General features: G+C 46.5%; 1 protein-coding gene across 5 annotated transcripts in view; it reads right to left on the reverse strand.

The window, feature by feature from the left end:
* KYAT3 (kynurenine aminotransferase 3) overlaps positions 1 to 15,824 on the reverse strand; it is a 548,094-nt gene that overhangs the window by 371,518 nt on the left and 160,752 nt on the right. For 3 of the 5 annotated variants that reach the window (XM_078646064.1, XM_078646028.1, XM_078646038.1), the window contains one exon: positions 8,157 to 8,253. The exons of the other annotated variants lie outside the window; for them this stretch is intronic. In XM_078646064.1, coding sequence (XP_078502190.1) covers positions 8,157 to 8,252 — 96 coding nt within the window. In that variant the 5' untranslated portion in view covers position 8,253. The remainder of the gene's footprint in view (positions 1 to 8,156; positions 8,254 to 15,824) is intronic. 5 annotated transcript variants of the gene reach the window in all.

A 15,824-nucleotide genomic window follows, 5' to 3' on the forward strand; every position in this document is an offset into this window, starting at 1 on the left:
CATCACTGTGGTACTTTCTTGGATAAAACAATGCCAGCAGTATGTGATGAGAGGCACTTACTAACGGTTAAAAGTAAAATCCAGGGGTTGACAACTCGCAGGAACACATGCCCAGTGTGCCCTCCGGGAATATAAATCCCATCCTCGTTGCCACTTTTAAGAGGCGAGGATTATATATATTTAATTAAGAGGTTTATTCAAGTTATTCAAGTTAATAGGAACAACCCCTAGATCCGTCCTATCTCCAGCAACTGTCTCCTCTTCTCTGGTCCAGCTCCAGAACACTTGCATGCTGGTAACCATGGAAGGAATACAAGAGATGTTGCTAGGACACTAGCTAGGATGTAACACCCTCTAATTCCAGGATTGCAATCTCCATCCCAGGGTGTTCCTCTGCTCTCAGTGGTGGAGAGTTTATTACCCGCCAGAAAGCATTATTGTCATGACTAATACTTGCTTCGTACAAGGATTCCTCAGGCATATTTTCCTTTGCTTCACAGCCCTTTTATAATCTGTTCTACATGCCTGTACCTCAAATTTACATTTAGGAGATTTATGTAAAACCTCCATGAGAGCTCTTATGGGCCGTAGAGCATTCAGAGTCAAGCCACCCTTTTCTCACATGTCTCAGGTGCTCTCCAGCAACAAAGAGGCCTTCCTTTATACCTCGTGTATTTGCCATGAAGGCCTCAAAAATGGAATGTGGGTCGTGGGTCAGAAGTATTATCTAGATAAACCTCAAAAGCATCTCTATCGGTCTTAATTAACTTGAAGAACCCCTCTGGCACTACCTATGACCAGCGCAAGGTGTAATTTTTTAGCTCAATATCTTTGGCCAAGCTGGTAGCTTGGCTACAGGGCCGGCAGAAGGTGTTGCAAGGGAAAGTTGAATGCTTTGGGGGAAGTGATCACTTAGTGCGATGTCATGAGTAACAAACGTATATGCACATGCTGTGTTGTTGTTAGGCAATAAAACAAAGTCGATAACAGTGTGAAAGTCCCTGACATTAAAATGTTTTTAAATGGAGCACAAGGGACCGAAATTATATTGGAAAAAGCCAGATCGAATATATATAACAATTGGTTAAACTTATCTCTGTAATGGTTATGGGTAAAGTGGGATTGAGAGGCATTTTCCAAATTAATTAGTCCACATATTTTTTCAGAAGGCATTTTACACAAACATATTGAAATCATCCCCCATAAGACAATCAAGCGCTTACTGTTTCTTGAACAAAGAAACTCCAGACCGTTATCCAGTTGTCGCAAGGTAGCAATTATATGTGAATTGGTAGTATCATTATAGAAATTACTCACTGCTAGCCTAACATATCTCAGAATGTCACAAATATTTATTTGATAATGAGAATTATGTGTTGCCGTAGTTATTTTTGTAAATGGGAGCTTATTAGTGACAGAGGTACATAACTCTTTGGGCTTCCATGATTTGAAGCAACTGCAGGAACATATGTTCTGAAGCAATTCACATGTATAGAGTCCATTAGCCAAGTCTCCAGAAAGCAAAAGAAGTGAAAACCTGCTACATACTCTATGTTGTTTGTTTTGTTCCAGAGGCCTGTCACGTTCCAAAACAGGAAACCTGTAGATATAAAGTCACTTTAACCCTTGTTTTTTCAGAGAATGTTTAAGGTTTTTTTTTAATATCTAAATATGAAACCTTCACTATAAAATTTGTTTTTCTAGGGAATTTATTTTTATTTTTAATGTAAGTCATGGTCAATATGTAAAAGGCTTGCCTATTGGTTTTGTCAAGGAGGGACTACATTAATAGACAAGACAAGACTATTGGCTTTCTCAAGGAATCATTGGAATTTCTGTTGAAACATTTAAAACATTGATTTGTAGCCAAAACAACAATAAACAGATGCTAAAGTTTTTCTTTTACACTCTTCAAACCACATAATGCAGCCATAAGACCAAACCACAAGGGTTCCCGGCAATCCGAAGCTGTAGAGCAGAAGCTCCAGCTCTGAAAATGCTTACAAATATCATCAAAGTTCCTGGGGTTATGCTCTATAGACCTCATTAAACCAATGCTTAATCTTTTCCAGAGTATATCTGTGGGGCTGTTGCGCTGCCTGTAGCACCAACCACCCCCACAGAAAAAAGTAAAAAGACGCTGGTGGTAGCCCTACACGGACTGACACCACCATGCAGCACAATGCATGTAAATTATCCCATGAAGGACATCATGGGGCGCCTCTTGCCAGGAGCAGTAAATAATAAATGAGCAGCTCATTTATTATTCTTTCCCTAGTTTTTGGAGGTGGGGTTTATGGGTGTAACCGTCCCACCACGAGACCCCTTAAAGCAGGTCCATTTTGTAGTGCTGCGCAGGAGCAGGCCACATTTGTTTTTTATTAATTGGGTAACCCAGTCCCAGCAAGGCACCCAACGACATTTTTAAAGTTGGGTCAGTAGGAGGGGAAGCCATGGGCCCTGCAGCCCTGCGAGCTCCCTTGCCAGCACCCATCCTGGGTACAGCAAGGAGCTCCCTCCATTACTTTTTTCCCATCCGGCAGGAGTAGATTTTATTTCTGCTCTGGCCAAGTGGAAGCAAATCGGTTTCCTGCTCGGAAGTGAGAGGACATGTAATTAGATTTATATTCCCTCCCCTTACTACTCGGGACAGGGAAACATGTCCATGTTCAGGGAGATTGGGTCCGAGAGACACTGGCTCGGGGAAGGGGCCACACAACGCCCCTAACAGTCAAAATAAAATTGGCCCCAGGGAATATGTTCCCAGGGGCCTACCAGTGGCTTGAGGGGGAGCAAACACCCTCCACAAAAATCCCCCATGGTCTCTGAATGACTCATGGAGGGGGGGGGACTCTCCAAAATAAATATATTTGCCCCAGCAGAAGGGGTTCCCAGGGCCCTATAATGGTTCAGTGAGTGCACAACGTCCACTCCCCAACAAAATTAAACTGTCCCCAGGGAAAGGGCTCCAAGGGGCCTTCCAGTGGCTTGGGGAGGGAGGCTGCAAGCCACCTCCCCAAAAATCCAAAAATAAAGGTTGCCCAGTTCCCCCGGGCCCAGGCTAACATTAGGGGACTATTATTTGAAACGGGTGCGAGCCAGTCTTTCTTAAATTGTAGTTTTTTAATCTTATCATGGATCAGCTGTACCGTCGAAATAATACATACATATAACCCTACACTGCCCCTTTCATGTTTTTTTTTAATCTTTTTACAGGACTGAGGACTGAGTCCCCGAATCCTAATATGGCTGCTGCAACATCTGTGATGATGTTGTGGCGGCCAATCAGATCACATCTTTTGATCTGTCGGGCGGGGGATCATCTGCTGCGTGAAAGACACATATTTTTCACCCTAATTTCTCAAAAACTACTTAATCGATTTTTGTAGACACAGAGGACAATTTCATACAAATACACTGTTTTTCTGATGTCCGATGCGGAGGAGCCAGCCTGGATTCTGCATTACCTCACTGTAAGAAATTGGAGTACTAGTTGAGGGGGAGGAGAACCTCCCTCAAGTAATATTCATAATACTTGTCAGGGTGAACCACAGATGTAAATAAATAAACCTTTGCATAGCCCGATGGTAGATTGGCACAAAGCAGTCAGGTTTAACTTAAAGGCAATGCTCAAATTATTTATGCACTACTCAATATGCAGTCCTCAAACAGTAATAAAGTGCGCAATGCAGGGAAAAGAGTATATTTAAAAAAATTAAATGAAAACAAAATGGCCAAAATTCAATAAGTAGAACCGGAGATGAATTGTTAAAGTTAGAATAATAAATCGTGCCAAAAAGCACCAACCATGATTATCTGGTCGAGCTAGACAAAGTCAAAGTTAAGACAGACTGCGATGGAGCACGGATCGGGAACCGCAACCAAGTTAGTCTGAGTGGAAAGTTTCCCTTCTGACTTTGAAATTTTTATGGAGAAAAGGTGTTTGTTAACCAGTCTTTGGCAGGGCAAGCTGCATGCTGAATCTGACGAGGGGCTCAATGACAGCTAGTTGCTGATGAGTGGGGTCCCAGTGCTGTTTTCAGCAAAGGTGAGAAAGTTCTGACCGGGTGAAGGCCGAAGTCTTTGTCCATGAAGGCTTCGATGAGTTGCAGTTTGGCGTTGGTCCCAATGAAGCTCTCTACGTTTGGACTTAAAAACTTTTCTGTAAGTCGGATCTCCTTCAGCGAGCCAAACCAGACAGCTGAGGCTGACCAGTAATATGACGACAATGGCTGCTGCTTCAACGGCAATCCCAGTCTCCGTCAGTTCACCAGGCAGAAAGTTGGTAAAAAGATTTTTAAGTCCCAGCTTTTGCAGTGTGGTCAGAAGGAGTACACTTTAACGGCAGCAACGGGTCCCAGACCTGGGGGGCCTCAATTAGGGGTTAGGATTGACTCAAACAGAGACCAGCAGCAGGGCAGGATCTGGTGGTACTGGTCAGCTGGGTAGTTGAAGGAAAAGGGTCTCTGGATGCTTCTTCTGTCCCTCTAACTTAAACAAGAGGCCAGCCAACTAACTCTTGGAGTGGTGTCTGGGGCCTTGTGTTCAAGGCAAGCAGGTACAGTCTTCCTTCATGTTCTTCAGATCAAAGCATTCCCTTTACGGATTCTCCACAGGTCCAGGAGTGTTCAAATTACAGTACTGGGGCACCACAGTTCTGCCCAGTGCTAGCCAGCGCTTTTAAGAAAATCTTGGCAACTCTCTAACAAATGGGTTGACCCCACCCACTGTGTAGCACTAACAGTGTGTTTTATTATAAGTTATTGTACAGTACCTATCTTTCCCTAAACCCATGGCTAAACCCTTCTTCCCCGAGAAGTGGCTACAGAAACAGGCAAATCCTTCCTTGTGGTCCATGTAAACCAGTTCTGGGGCAGTTCCCCCTTCCCACTGGGTTTGGACTCAAGCTGACTAGGACGAAGTAGGTAGGCAAGCCTAGGTAAAAGCTACACCTGCCGGTGACAGGGTCCCTTGAAACTCAGGAAGGGACTAAGCAAGCCCATTAGGCCATCCTGCTAAAGGAAGAAAAACTTCGCTGCAGACCCAAGCCTTTTGTCCATTGTCTACAAACAATCAACATTGATAACAACAAGGAGCTTAGAGGGTAAAGCAGGTCATATGTCGCCCTCCACTCTTAATACAATCAATATACAATTGACCTAAACCTTATAGGCACTTAAAAATTAATCCTTTTGAGGTATACCATATGTTGCACATTACAAGCTTACTCCCCTTTCTGTAATTATTGGGGTAGTAGGTAAGTCCAAATTTGGCGCCTCCTTAAACATTCGCCCATTCCCTGAAAGTAAAATCTCAGTTGTGAGACAACAAAAACACACACACCCTACTGTCAAAATACAACACGGAAGGAAGAAAAAAGTGTGTACGAGCGAGATGGCACCTCACGGGCGCACCAACAACGGGAACCTGGAAGGTACTCACCAGGATTGCCCTGTTCTCACAATTGGCACCATCAAGCTCGGAAAGAAAAATGTGTCCAAAAAAAACACAAATACAGGAAAGTGTTTTGTGATGGTATGCAGTGAAAATAGACCACAGACAACCAATATAGTGTCAAACAACATATAAACCACACAGCAACACAGATATGCAATTTTATTCTGTCTCTTGTGTTGGGTGTGGATGCTAAAAAAAGTGAGTGTGGTTACTAACTATCTAACCAACACCACTTTACTTGCCGACATGTTTCATTGCCATCTAGCTTTTTGGCAATTTCTTCAGGGCGTCACACATATTAAAGCCACTGCATAAGGACAATATAGTCTTCACAACCTCACTCGGCAATCTGTACTCGTACCAGCTGGGAGGATAGTCCCCTCATGGAACTGCAACTCCAAACGTAGGTCGTTGATCCTTCCCCTTCAATTTACGCACTGGTGGAGGATGTCTGGCATTGACACGGGCTGAGTCAATGCCAGACATCCTCCACCAGTGCGTAAGTTGAAGGGGAAGGATCAACGACCTACGTTTGGAGTTGCAGTTTATATGTTGTTTGACACTATATTGGTTGTCTGTGGTCTATTTTCACTGCATATCTTCACAAAACACTTTCCTGTATTTGTGGGTTTTTTTGGACACATTTTTCTTTCCGAGCTTGATGGTGCCAATGATGAGAACAGGGCAATCCTGGTGAGTACCTGCCAAGTTCCCGTTGGTGGTGCGCCCGTGAGGTGCCATCTCGCTCTTACGCACTTTTTTCTTCCTTCCGTGTTGTATTTTGACACTAGGGTGTGTGTGTTTTTGTTGTCTCACAACTGAGATTTTACTTTCAGGGAATGGGCGAATGTTTAAGGAGGCACCAACTTTGGACATACCTACTACCCCAATAATTAAAGAAAGAGGAGTAAGCTTGTATTGTTTGTGCAACATATGGTATACCTCAAAAGGATTAATTTTTAAGTGCCTATAAGGTCTAGGTCAATTGTATATTGATTACAAACAATCAACAGCCAGTGGACACTGGGCCCTGGTAGAAATGCCCTTTAGGCGTAGGCAGAGTAATGACAACTTTCTAAAAGTGTCATTTCTAAAATAATAATATAAAATCAGACTACACCAATAAGTTGGATTTTAAAGTACTATTAAAATGAGTACTAGAATAACTTAAAGCTGCTCCCTAACTGAAACTAAGCATAATAAATCGTTAGATTGTAACCCAGTGTTTTCCTATAGGAGAGACAGATTTTCTACAGTGAAAACCTTTGGGATTGTTTCACTGCCAGAAAATGTAAAACATTAAATATACATGTTCTACTTTTTAAATACCATGCCCCGTGCCCTATGAGCAATTGGGGCCTTCCTTATGGGTGACCTATCCTGAAAAGGAAGGTTTAGTCCTGGCAAATGTTTCCTTTTGCCAGGTCTGGATTAAATGGCAGTTTAAAACCCAGGGGCATGCTTTACAGTGCTACTTTAGTGTATTCCACGAGTGCGGCAGCACACTAGTAGCACAACATTTACACGGCCTGGATATATGTAGTGCCACATACTGGGGCTTATAAATTAATTAAATATGCCAATTAGGAATATGTCACTTTTAAAATGTTTCAAATGAGAGCAAAAGCATGTTATCCCTGGATAGCAGGAGTAAAGTGCACAGAGTCCTATGGACAACAAAATCGAAATCAGCAAAAAGAAGGCAAAAATCTGGGGTGATCCTACTGTAAGGGCAGATTTTCAACACACACGGACTACACAGCATACAAAATACGACTTAACACACATACCTCTCTTAGAACCGACCAACCTGAGAAAGAGGGCTAGCTGATAACTGAAGAGTAATGGTCTTGGCCCCAAATGTGGCCCCTCAAGAGATGTCGATAGATTTCCACACTCATCTGGCCCACATCACCTACAACTGGCCATCATGGCCTTCAATATTGAAAACACATTTCATAGTGTGTGCTGAGTTTATCTTTCGCTACCCTAAATGTTCAGCATTTTTCCGATTTTTCTAAAAGCAGTTCTGGCTCTTAATCTCAATGCAAGTGCCGGCTTCTGTCAATAGACTGCCTTCCCTGCCCTTTCCAACCTCACGCAGGTGGGCAGAACATTTCTCAAAGACACGTGTGGCAATACAATTCCTTCTTTGCGCTTCTTTCTGGGTCTTTCAATTCATAATAATTTTAGTACATCTGCTCTACCTTGGAACTAAAGCTTAAATTCATTTAATCTCCATCTAGATCATTTCCTTTTTGTTCTTCTTGGTTAGGTTATGCGTAATTCCTTGATAAGGTGTGTCATATTAAGTGGGTCATGGAGACAAAACCAGCACACTACTTGATTTTCACTCTGCTTCTTTACCATTAGGGTATCAAGCAGAGATATATTTACTCTTTCAGTCTTCAAGTGCTCATCATTTAGTACTGCATAAGAGGACCAAAAAAGAGAAATAAGAATGCCAAAATCTTTAATAAAATTGTAATTTCAATCCTAGCTAGCTATAGAAATTTGCATTAATACCTGACAATTTTGTCAATACATACATTTTCGAAGTCACTACTTTACAGCTGTTGTATTGCATTAGCATTGACATTTGTTTCCAAACAAGTCAGAGTGATCAGATTACTGCACCCTTCCTTATATACCACATCGACAACATTCAGAAACCCACTAAGAGTAATAGACATACATACAGTAGAGGTGGAGATTGTGCGGCTTCCAGACTGATGCATGAGAAGGGGTATGTTGTTAAGGTTGAATCTGAATGCACCTCGGAAAACAATAAACATACTGTAAGGAAAGAGAACATAAAAAGCCCTTACGAAGAGAAAATACAGCAACTGATGCAATGCAGGTACTGGCAATATTTTTGGACCAGTTTACAAGCATTTAGTTTACAACGAAAATGTAAATGAAGAGTTAAAGCTAAACACCTTGCAACACATCACATCATGGGCCTGAAGAAATATGGCATTACCACTATCCTGGTGGAACTCTATGGGCTCATCTTGCTGGCCCACACCATCTTCAAAACCATCTGTGTCATTCAAAAAGCCATCAAAACTAGCACCCCCGCTTATTTTGCTCACAAGCACTCTACCTTTGGTGATTCTTGGCACACCCGCCAGCCAGGACACCACGAGATTGCAGACTAAGAAGTGTACAAAATAAAAAAACAAGAACGCAGGCCTTTCCCAACTATGCACCCAGGATCTACAGCAGTAACCCTGAGAAATGTGTTCCATGTTGATTGGGGTGTAAGCCCTGGTCAAGCAGCAACCACAATCCTTGTCAGGGTAAGGCACAAGCAAACCCCAAATTAACCTGTGCTCACCCCCTTGGTAGTTTGACACAGAGCAGTCAGGCTTATCTTAAAGGCAATGCATAAAGTATTTGTGCAGCATTCTAAACAGTAAAACAATGAAAATATAACACAAAAAGGAATGCACAACAGATTTAGAAAAATAGAGTCATTTTAAATAAATAAAACAAGACCAAGACAACATAAATCCAATTTGCAGAACCGGAGATATTGAATTTTAGAGTTTTGTGTACGTAGCACCAAAGTACAAAGGACCAATTGTGGATATCTGGTTGCGCCATACTGGGACAAAGTCATAAGTTCAGGTCGACCAAGATGGAGCACGGCCAGCTACAGGGACCCAGTTAGACCCACTGAACAGAGTACCTTAAATCCTGGAAGCGGAGTGTTGCATGGATCCGGGTCGAAGATGCATCGCACAATCAAAACTATGCGTAGGGTCTGAAATGCGGCAAGGCTGCGGTGCAAGGTCCTGTTGCACCATTGAGAATACCGTCGACAATGCTGGTGATGCAAAGTCCAGCACTGGGGATGTGGCATGCAGCAGGCGCTGCGTCAGTTCTGAGGAGCTGCGAGGCTGCGATGCAGTGTCCGATGCCGTCGTCGAGGTTGCGGTCAACGAGAGATGTGAGGACCTGGGCAGTGGAAGTGCAGTGCCGCCGGGGCGATGCATTGGTTCCAAGGACTGAGATAGGCGATGCAGGTCTATGCGATGGGTCCAATCCACACAGCAGTGGAGATGCATCGGTTCTGCTTGGGGATATGTCACTCAGCAGGGAAAATGAGTCGGTGCCACTGGCAAGCACCTTAGACCCACTACCAAGGGTCCGGGTCTGGGGTGGCACCACTTGGCATGGAAGACTCACAGATTGCAGAGCCCAGCTGAAGTTGCAAGATGGTTAAAAGCCTCTGAGGTTTCAGATCAGGGGCCAGCAAACTGTAAATGTGGGTGTACTTGTAAAGCGCACTGCGACTCCAAGGAGTATCCTGGCGCTGAAGACCGCTGGGGAACCCGTCCAGGTTTTCCCTGTGAGATGGTCCCTTTCTGGGTATCTCCAAGGTGAAACCAGGCATCCCCGGCGTCTGTGGGGGGCCGTTGTAGAGATGAGGCAAGCTTAATGCCCAGAGTAGCCGAGTGTGTTCCCTGGTTAGAGTAGGCACTGAGGCGAGAATTATCAAGTCTGTTTTGACGCTGGTCCACGACCCTGCCGCGTCGGGAATTGAAACCTGGTCCCAGGCCGTTCTCTGCTTACGGGTCTGCTGCCTCTAACCAGTGAGCCACACCACTCCACTTGGAGTCACTCTGGATTCTGGGGTCAAGAGATGCAGTTCCAGTCTCTCTCTCAGGCAAAAGGACAGCACGTCAGAACAGCAAAGCAGGAGTCCAGCAGAGCTACAGTTCAGAAGAGTGACAGTCCTTCAGCAGCACAGCACTTCCGGTCCAGAAGCATACTGAAGTGGTGGCGTCTGAAGTCCTGCTTTCATACACAGTTGTGGCTTTAAAGTGGGGGAAAACTGCTGGAGACATGCCTTTGAAGTGCACAGATGCTCTGCCGTCCCTGCTCCGGCTCCAGATTACCTACATAGGGTATGCAAGACCCAGCCAATTCAGGTGTGAGGCTAGGCCCAGCTTCTCCCTCCCATTGATGTCCCACTCAGCCACACCTAAGCTCCCATTGTGTGTGGCTGTCTAGGAGGAATACACAAAGCCCCACTGCCAACTACACCTAATCAGATGACCAGAGAAAGGCTGCAGACACGAAATGATTGAGGCAAGAAAATGCCTACTTTCTAAAAGTGTCATTTTCAGAATTGCAATTTACAATCGGACTTCACCACAAGTTAGAATTTTACATTAGGATTCCAGATACATGAAACTTGAATCTGTTATTTCTTCCCATTTGAACATTTCACTTATAAAATGTAATAAGGGAATCCAAATGTTAACAATTGTCTTTTCTTCTGATGACAAAAGAGCGACAATATATTGCTAGTTTTAGAATGATTTTGGAAGTAACATATTTCAATTCATTTGTCATTTGTCGATCCTTAATATAGCGGCGCTTCTTTGTACATTAATAAAATCTTCCAAAAAACTATCAATACTAACTTGCTTTTTAAAATTTTAATTTAAAATGCCATAGATAAGGTGTCATTAAACATTTGCTTTCTAAAGTGCCAACCTTACTTGAATTAACGTTCTATTTCAATATTTAAAATTTGAGTGTTTCACACTGGTCAACATAAAGCAACGTTTCTTTATATATAATAATAGCCGTATTGTTGGTAATTTGAGAATCATCGGCTTCACTTGCTGGTGGAGACTCGATCGGTTCATTACAGTCGGTATAATCAGGAGGTTTCTGCAGGCTGTTTATTGTGCTTTCTTTCATTAGTAATTGGTTTTCCCTTTTTTCATCCTTCCTTATAGATGGAATTGTATTCTGTTGCTGGTCTTTACGCCTAAAGGAACCCTTTATATTATTTGTCGATTTTTTTCTAATCCCATTTTTATTCATTGTGTTCATAGCTTGGCTAAGAGTTGCCGCTATTAATGCTTTGGTATCAAGACAATGGCAGTGGTCATAATCTGTTGTGCCGACTCAGTCTTTAGTAATCCTGCCCGACATTGACTAGACCTTCGCCACCATAGAGCCTACTATATATAGTAGCTCTGAGATTTTATCGAACATATGGGCACAGGTACATGTAATCAGTTGGTTATCTTTATCAGACTGTGCCTTTACTACAAAATTTGATAAATTAATAAACTTGGGAGTCTATCCCGGCAAAGTAGAGGGCTAGTGTGTTTAAGAAGTCCACCTGGGGAGGAGCCGCGCCAGCGACCAAGATGGCCGCTTGAGCATCGGCTCCGCCGGCCGCCACATCCTGACCGCCTATCCGGCACACTATCCTGTACCCCGTCCCCACTATCTTGTGGGGGACCGTCACCTGAGTCACTAGGTGAAATTTGGACTCGATTGCCTGCTCTGGCGTCGGAGTTTCGTCGTCGGAAGAATTGGGGCCTACGACCACGAAGACCGGGACCCCGGGTGTGCCACCGTCCGGGGTGAAGTGCGACAACATCGGCCGCTGAGACCGGAAGTGGCCGGTCGGTCCCTTGTTTGCTGTGCCCGGGTGGCGATCGGAGCTTCCTTGCCCTCTGTACACTACCCTACTGGCAATCGCTGCAAGACCCTTCTTCGCTCGACTGAGGAGTGGTGGGTTTCTCCTGCATTTGCGGTTGAGATGGCGGCGCGGGACCCGGACAAGAACCTCCCGAAGGCTCAGAAATCGCACCGTCAAGTCCAATCGAATCGGATCGACAAATATGCGGTCTCAAAGGGATCCCCGTCGGAGGCGAAGCGTTCCCTGTCTGGAGGGCCAGATGGGGACCCGGCCGGAGATGATCCGACCATGAAGGAACTGATGGCGGCCATTAGGGGGGTTCAATCCTCTGGGGACGATCGACACTAAGTTGGACACGGTCACTATCGAGGTGGGTCTTGTCAGGGCCGACCTCAACAAAACTTCCGAGAAGGTCAAAGACCTTGAAATAAAGACGGGGAGCCTCATTGAGGATGTGTCGGACCTTCAGAAGGTGGTGTCTGATCTCAAGGCGGCCCATACCCACTTCGATCAGAAACTTGACGAGTATGAAGGTCGGGCACGCCGGAATAACATTCGCATCCTTGGGGTACCGGAGCGATCGGAAGGGGATACCCCAGACCTTTTCGTCGAGGATCTCATCCTGAAACATCTCCAACCCAAGGGCCTGAGCAAGTTTTTCACTGTGGAGAGGGCTCATAGGGTGCCCGGTGGTCGCCCGAAAACTGGGATGCTTCCACGTCCCATCATAGCCCGTGTCCTGAATTTTCGAGACAGGGACGCCATTTTACAGTCCGCGAGATCCTCGGGCCCGCTGGCCTACGAAAATGCTTCCTTGCTGTTTTTCCCTGACTTTACCCGGATGGTGCAGAAACAGCGGCGGGGATTTGTGTTAATAAAAAGGAGACTTCGAGATCGGGACATGAAGTACTCGATGATGTACCCGGCCCGCCTCCGAATTGAACACAAAGGCAAGACGTGGTTCTTTGACTCTCCGGAGGTGGTGGCGGACTGGCTGGATCGACTCGGGGACCCTGGTCCTGAGGGACATACCCAGGCGGAAGACGGCGAAGGATGAACTGTTTGGCCTAGGCAACGTACATTTACCATCATCGATGTAGAGGGATTGACGGGGGGTTTGTTACTCTTCTCCTCACCCCCTCTGCCATTTATCGGTTCTGTTTATTGTATATGTTTCTGAAGGGGGGGGAATTGGTAGGTCTGGGGTGGTGGGGGCTGGCGACCTGTCGTAAGGTCCTCCTCCGTTCTCTACTTTTAGATCTTAGTTAGTGGGGGCGACAGGCACACTGCGAGTTGGGGATGTGTACAAGTTACATGCAGGGGTGCAGGGTGGGGGGATATCGTTCAGGGGTTGGGGGGATTGGGATGTTGTTTTGTTTGTGGTTTGTGACCGGTGTATGCAATGGGACCCTTTGAAACACTCTTGCTTTTCAATGACTAATGGCTTCATCTAAACAGGGCCTGGGACTCTCGGTCCTAAGTTGGAATGTTAATGGCCTGGGAGACAGGATAAAGCGCACTGCCGTGAATCAATTTATCAGACGGCGGTCACCTGATGTTGTCCTGTTACAGGAGACCCACTTGCTGGGGAAACGCTGTATGGCTCTGCACCGGGGTGGCTATAGGCTAGTAGCACATGCTGGTTTTACCTCGGGCTCCAGGGGGGTGGGCATTCTGGTTAAAAATTCATTCCCACTTACGATCCAGTCTACTTGGTCTGACAATCGTGGGCGCTATGTCGGTGTCTCTGGGGTTTGGGAGGGGAAAACGGTCTCGTTTCTCTCTGTCTATGTCCCCCCATCGCTGCAGACTGACACGTTTTGTGACTTGGGCCGGGTGTTTCTTGCTTTGCCTATGGGCCTTATGGTGATCGGTGGCGATTTCAACGCGGTTATGGACGGTGAATTGGATAGGCTCCCCTCCCGTGCGTTGTTGCCCTCCCGCAGGTGGCTGCCTGATTTTCTCTCGGTCTCGGGTTTGATTGATGGCTGGCGATTGCGACACCCGGGAGCGGTAGAATACACACACACATCTGCGGCGCATCGTTCCCTTTCTCGTATTGACTATGTATTGCTGCCGGCGGCCCATGCGGCCGCGGTCAGCGAAGTGACACACTTGGTGCGAGGGGTCTCTGACCACTCGCCAGTTTGGTTGCGTTTGTGTGTGGGGCGGAGAGACGTGGGTAGGATTCCTCCCATCCCCGCCTGGCGCTTGCGAGACCCGGTGGTGAAGAGGGAATTGGAGCGTGTCACCAACAGTTTTTTCAGCGAGAACGAGGGCTCCGTCGCTTCCCGATGCTCCTTATGGGAGGCGTATAAGACAGTTGTCAGGGGGGAGGTTCTTTCCCTTGTCGCTGAGCAAAAACGGAAGAGGAGGGCTGAGCTGGATAGGGTGGAGGCGGAGCTTTTGACCTTAGAGACCGATGTCTCCTCCGGGGGCGACCCGTGGGCGGATCACCGCCTTGGGCTGCTCCGGGATGAATACAAGACTTTGACTCGGGGTTCGGCTAGGGCGCAGCTCGACGTCACTCAGGATAGGATCTACGAACACGGCGATAAGGCCGGGAAACTGATTGCTTGGCTAGAGAAGGGCGACTGGGGCTCTAGACTGGTCCCGGAGCTACACGTTGCTGGCTCTGCAGACACGTCGGACCCCCAGCTGATTGTAGAGGAGTTTGCCCGTTATTATGCTGAGATTTACACCTCCTCGGGTGCGTTTTCGGAGGCTGACAACTCAGATATGTTGCGTAATATTCTCCTGCCAGTGTTGTCGGACGATGATAGGGGGTACCTAGATTCAGCTCTCACAAATGACGAGGTGGCAATGGCTATCAGGGGTGTACATTCCGGTAGGGCCTCTGGCCCTAACGGTCTCCCAATTGAATTATTTAAACCTCATGCCGATAGATTAGCTCCGTACTTGAAGGACATGTTTGCAGAGAGCTTGGAGCGCGGTCGGTTGTCATACGACCAGCGAATCGCTAACATAGTCGTCATCCATAAGGAGGGTAAGCCTCGGTTGGAATGCTCTTCGTATCGACCGATCTCGCTATTAAATGTGGAACCCAAGGTGTTGGCGAAATTGCTCGATACGCGCCTCGTGAAGGTCATCTCCACCCTGGTCCATCCCGACCAATCCGGCTTCATGCCCAGAAGAAATACTGCCCTCAATCTTAGGCGCCTTCACGGTGTTCTGGCCAGCGCATCTTATATTCACGAGCCCGCAATATTGCTGTCCCTGGACGCCACCATGGCTTTCGACCGTGTGGAATGGCCCTATCTCTTTGCGGTGTTGGCTAAATTGGGATTCGGCCCCGGCTTCATCGGCTGGGTCACCTCCTTTACTCTGACCCCTTGTCGCGAGTCGTCGTGAACAATCACAGATCCGGTGATTTTTCACCGTTGCTGTTCGCTCTGGCCCTGGAGCCCCTTGCTGCCTGGGTGCGCTGGGACCGCTCCATAAAGGGATTGCGCTGGACCCCGGAGTGGGAAGATAAGATTTCGCATTATGCGGATGATATCCTGTTGTATCTGACTTCCCCCCGGGCTTCATTGATAGTGTTTATTGACGTCCTCGCCATCTTCAGCAGATATTCTGGCTTCTTAATTAATTGGGCGAAGTCGGTTTCGTTTGTACTGAGCGGGACTCCGCCCCGGGTGCCCGCGAACTGCCCCGTGAGGGTGGAGGCGGCCAGCTTTCGCTACTTAGGGATTCATATCTCTTTAGACCCCACAGTGCGCCACCGCCTGAATTTGTTGCCCCCCCTAGCCAGGCTCCGGGCGGACTCGGCTCGGTGGAAGGCGTTGCCTCTCTCCCTGCTGGGTCACGCTACTCTTTTTAAAATGATGGCCCTCCCGCGCTTTTTATATGCTCTTCAGAACTCTTTTGATCCTGTGCCCCCGCCTCGTAC

The sequence above is a fragment of the Lissotriton helveticus genome, chromosome 1_1, assembly GCF_964261635.1.
Source record: "Lissotriton helveticus chromosome 1_1, aLisHel1.1, whole genome shotgun sequence".
Classification (NCBI taxonomy): Eukaryota; Metazoa; Chordata; class Amphibia; order Caudata; family Salamandridae; genus Lissotriton; species Lissotriton helveticus.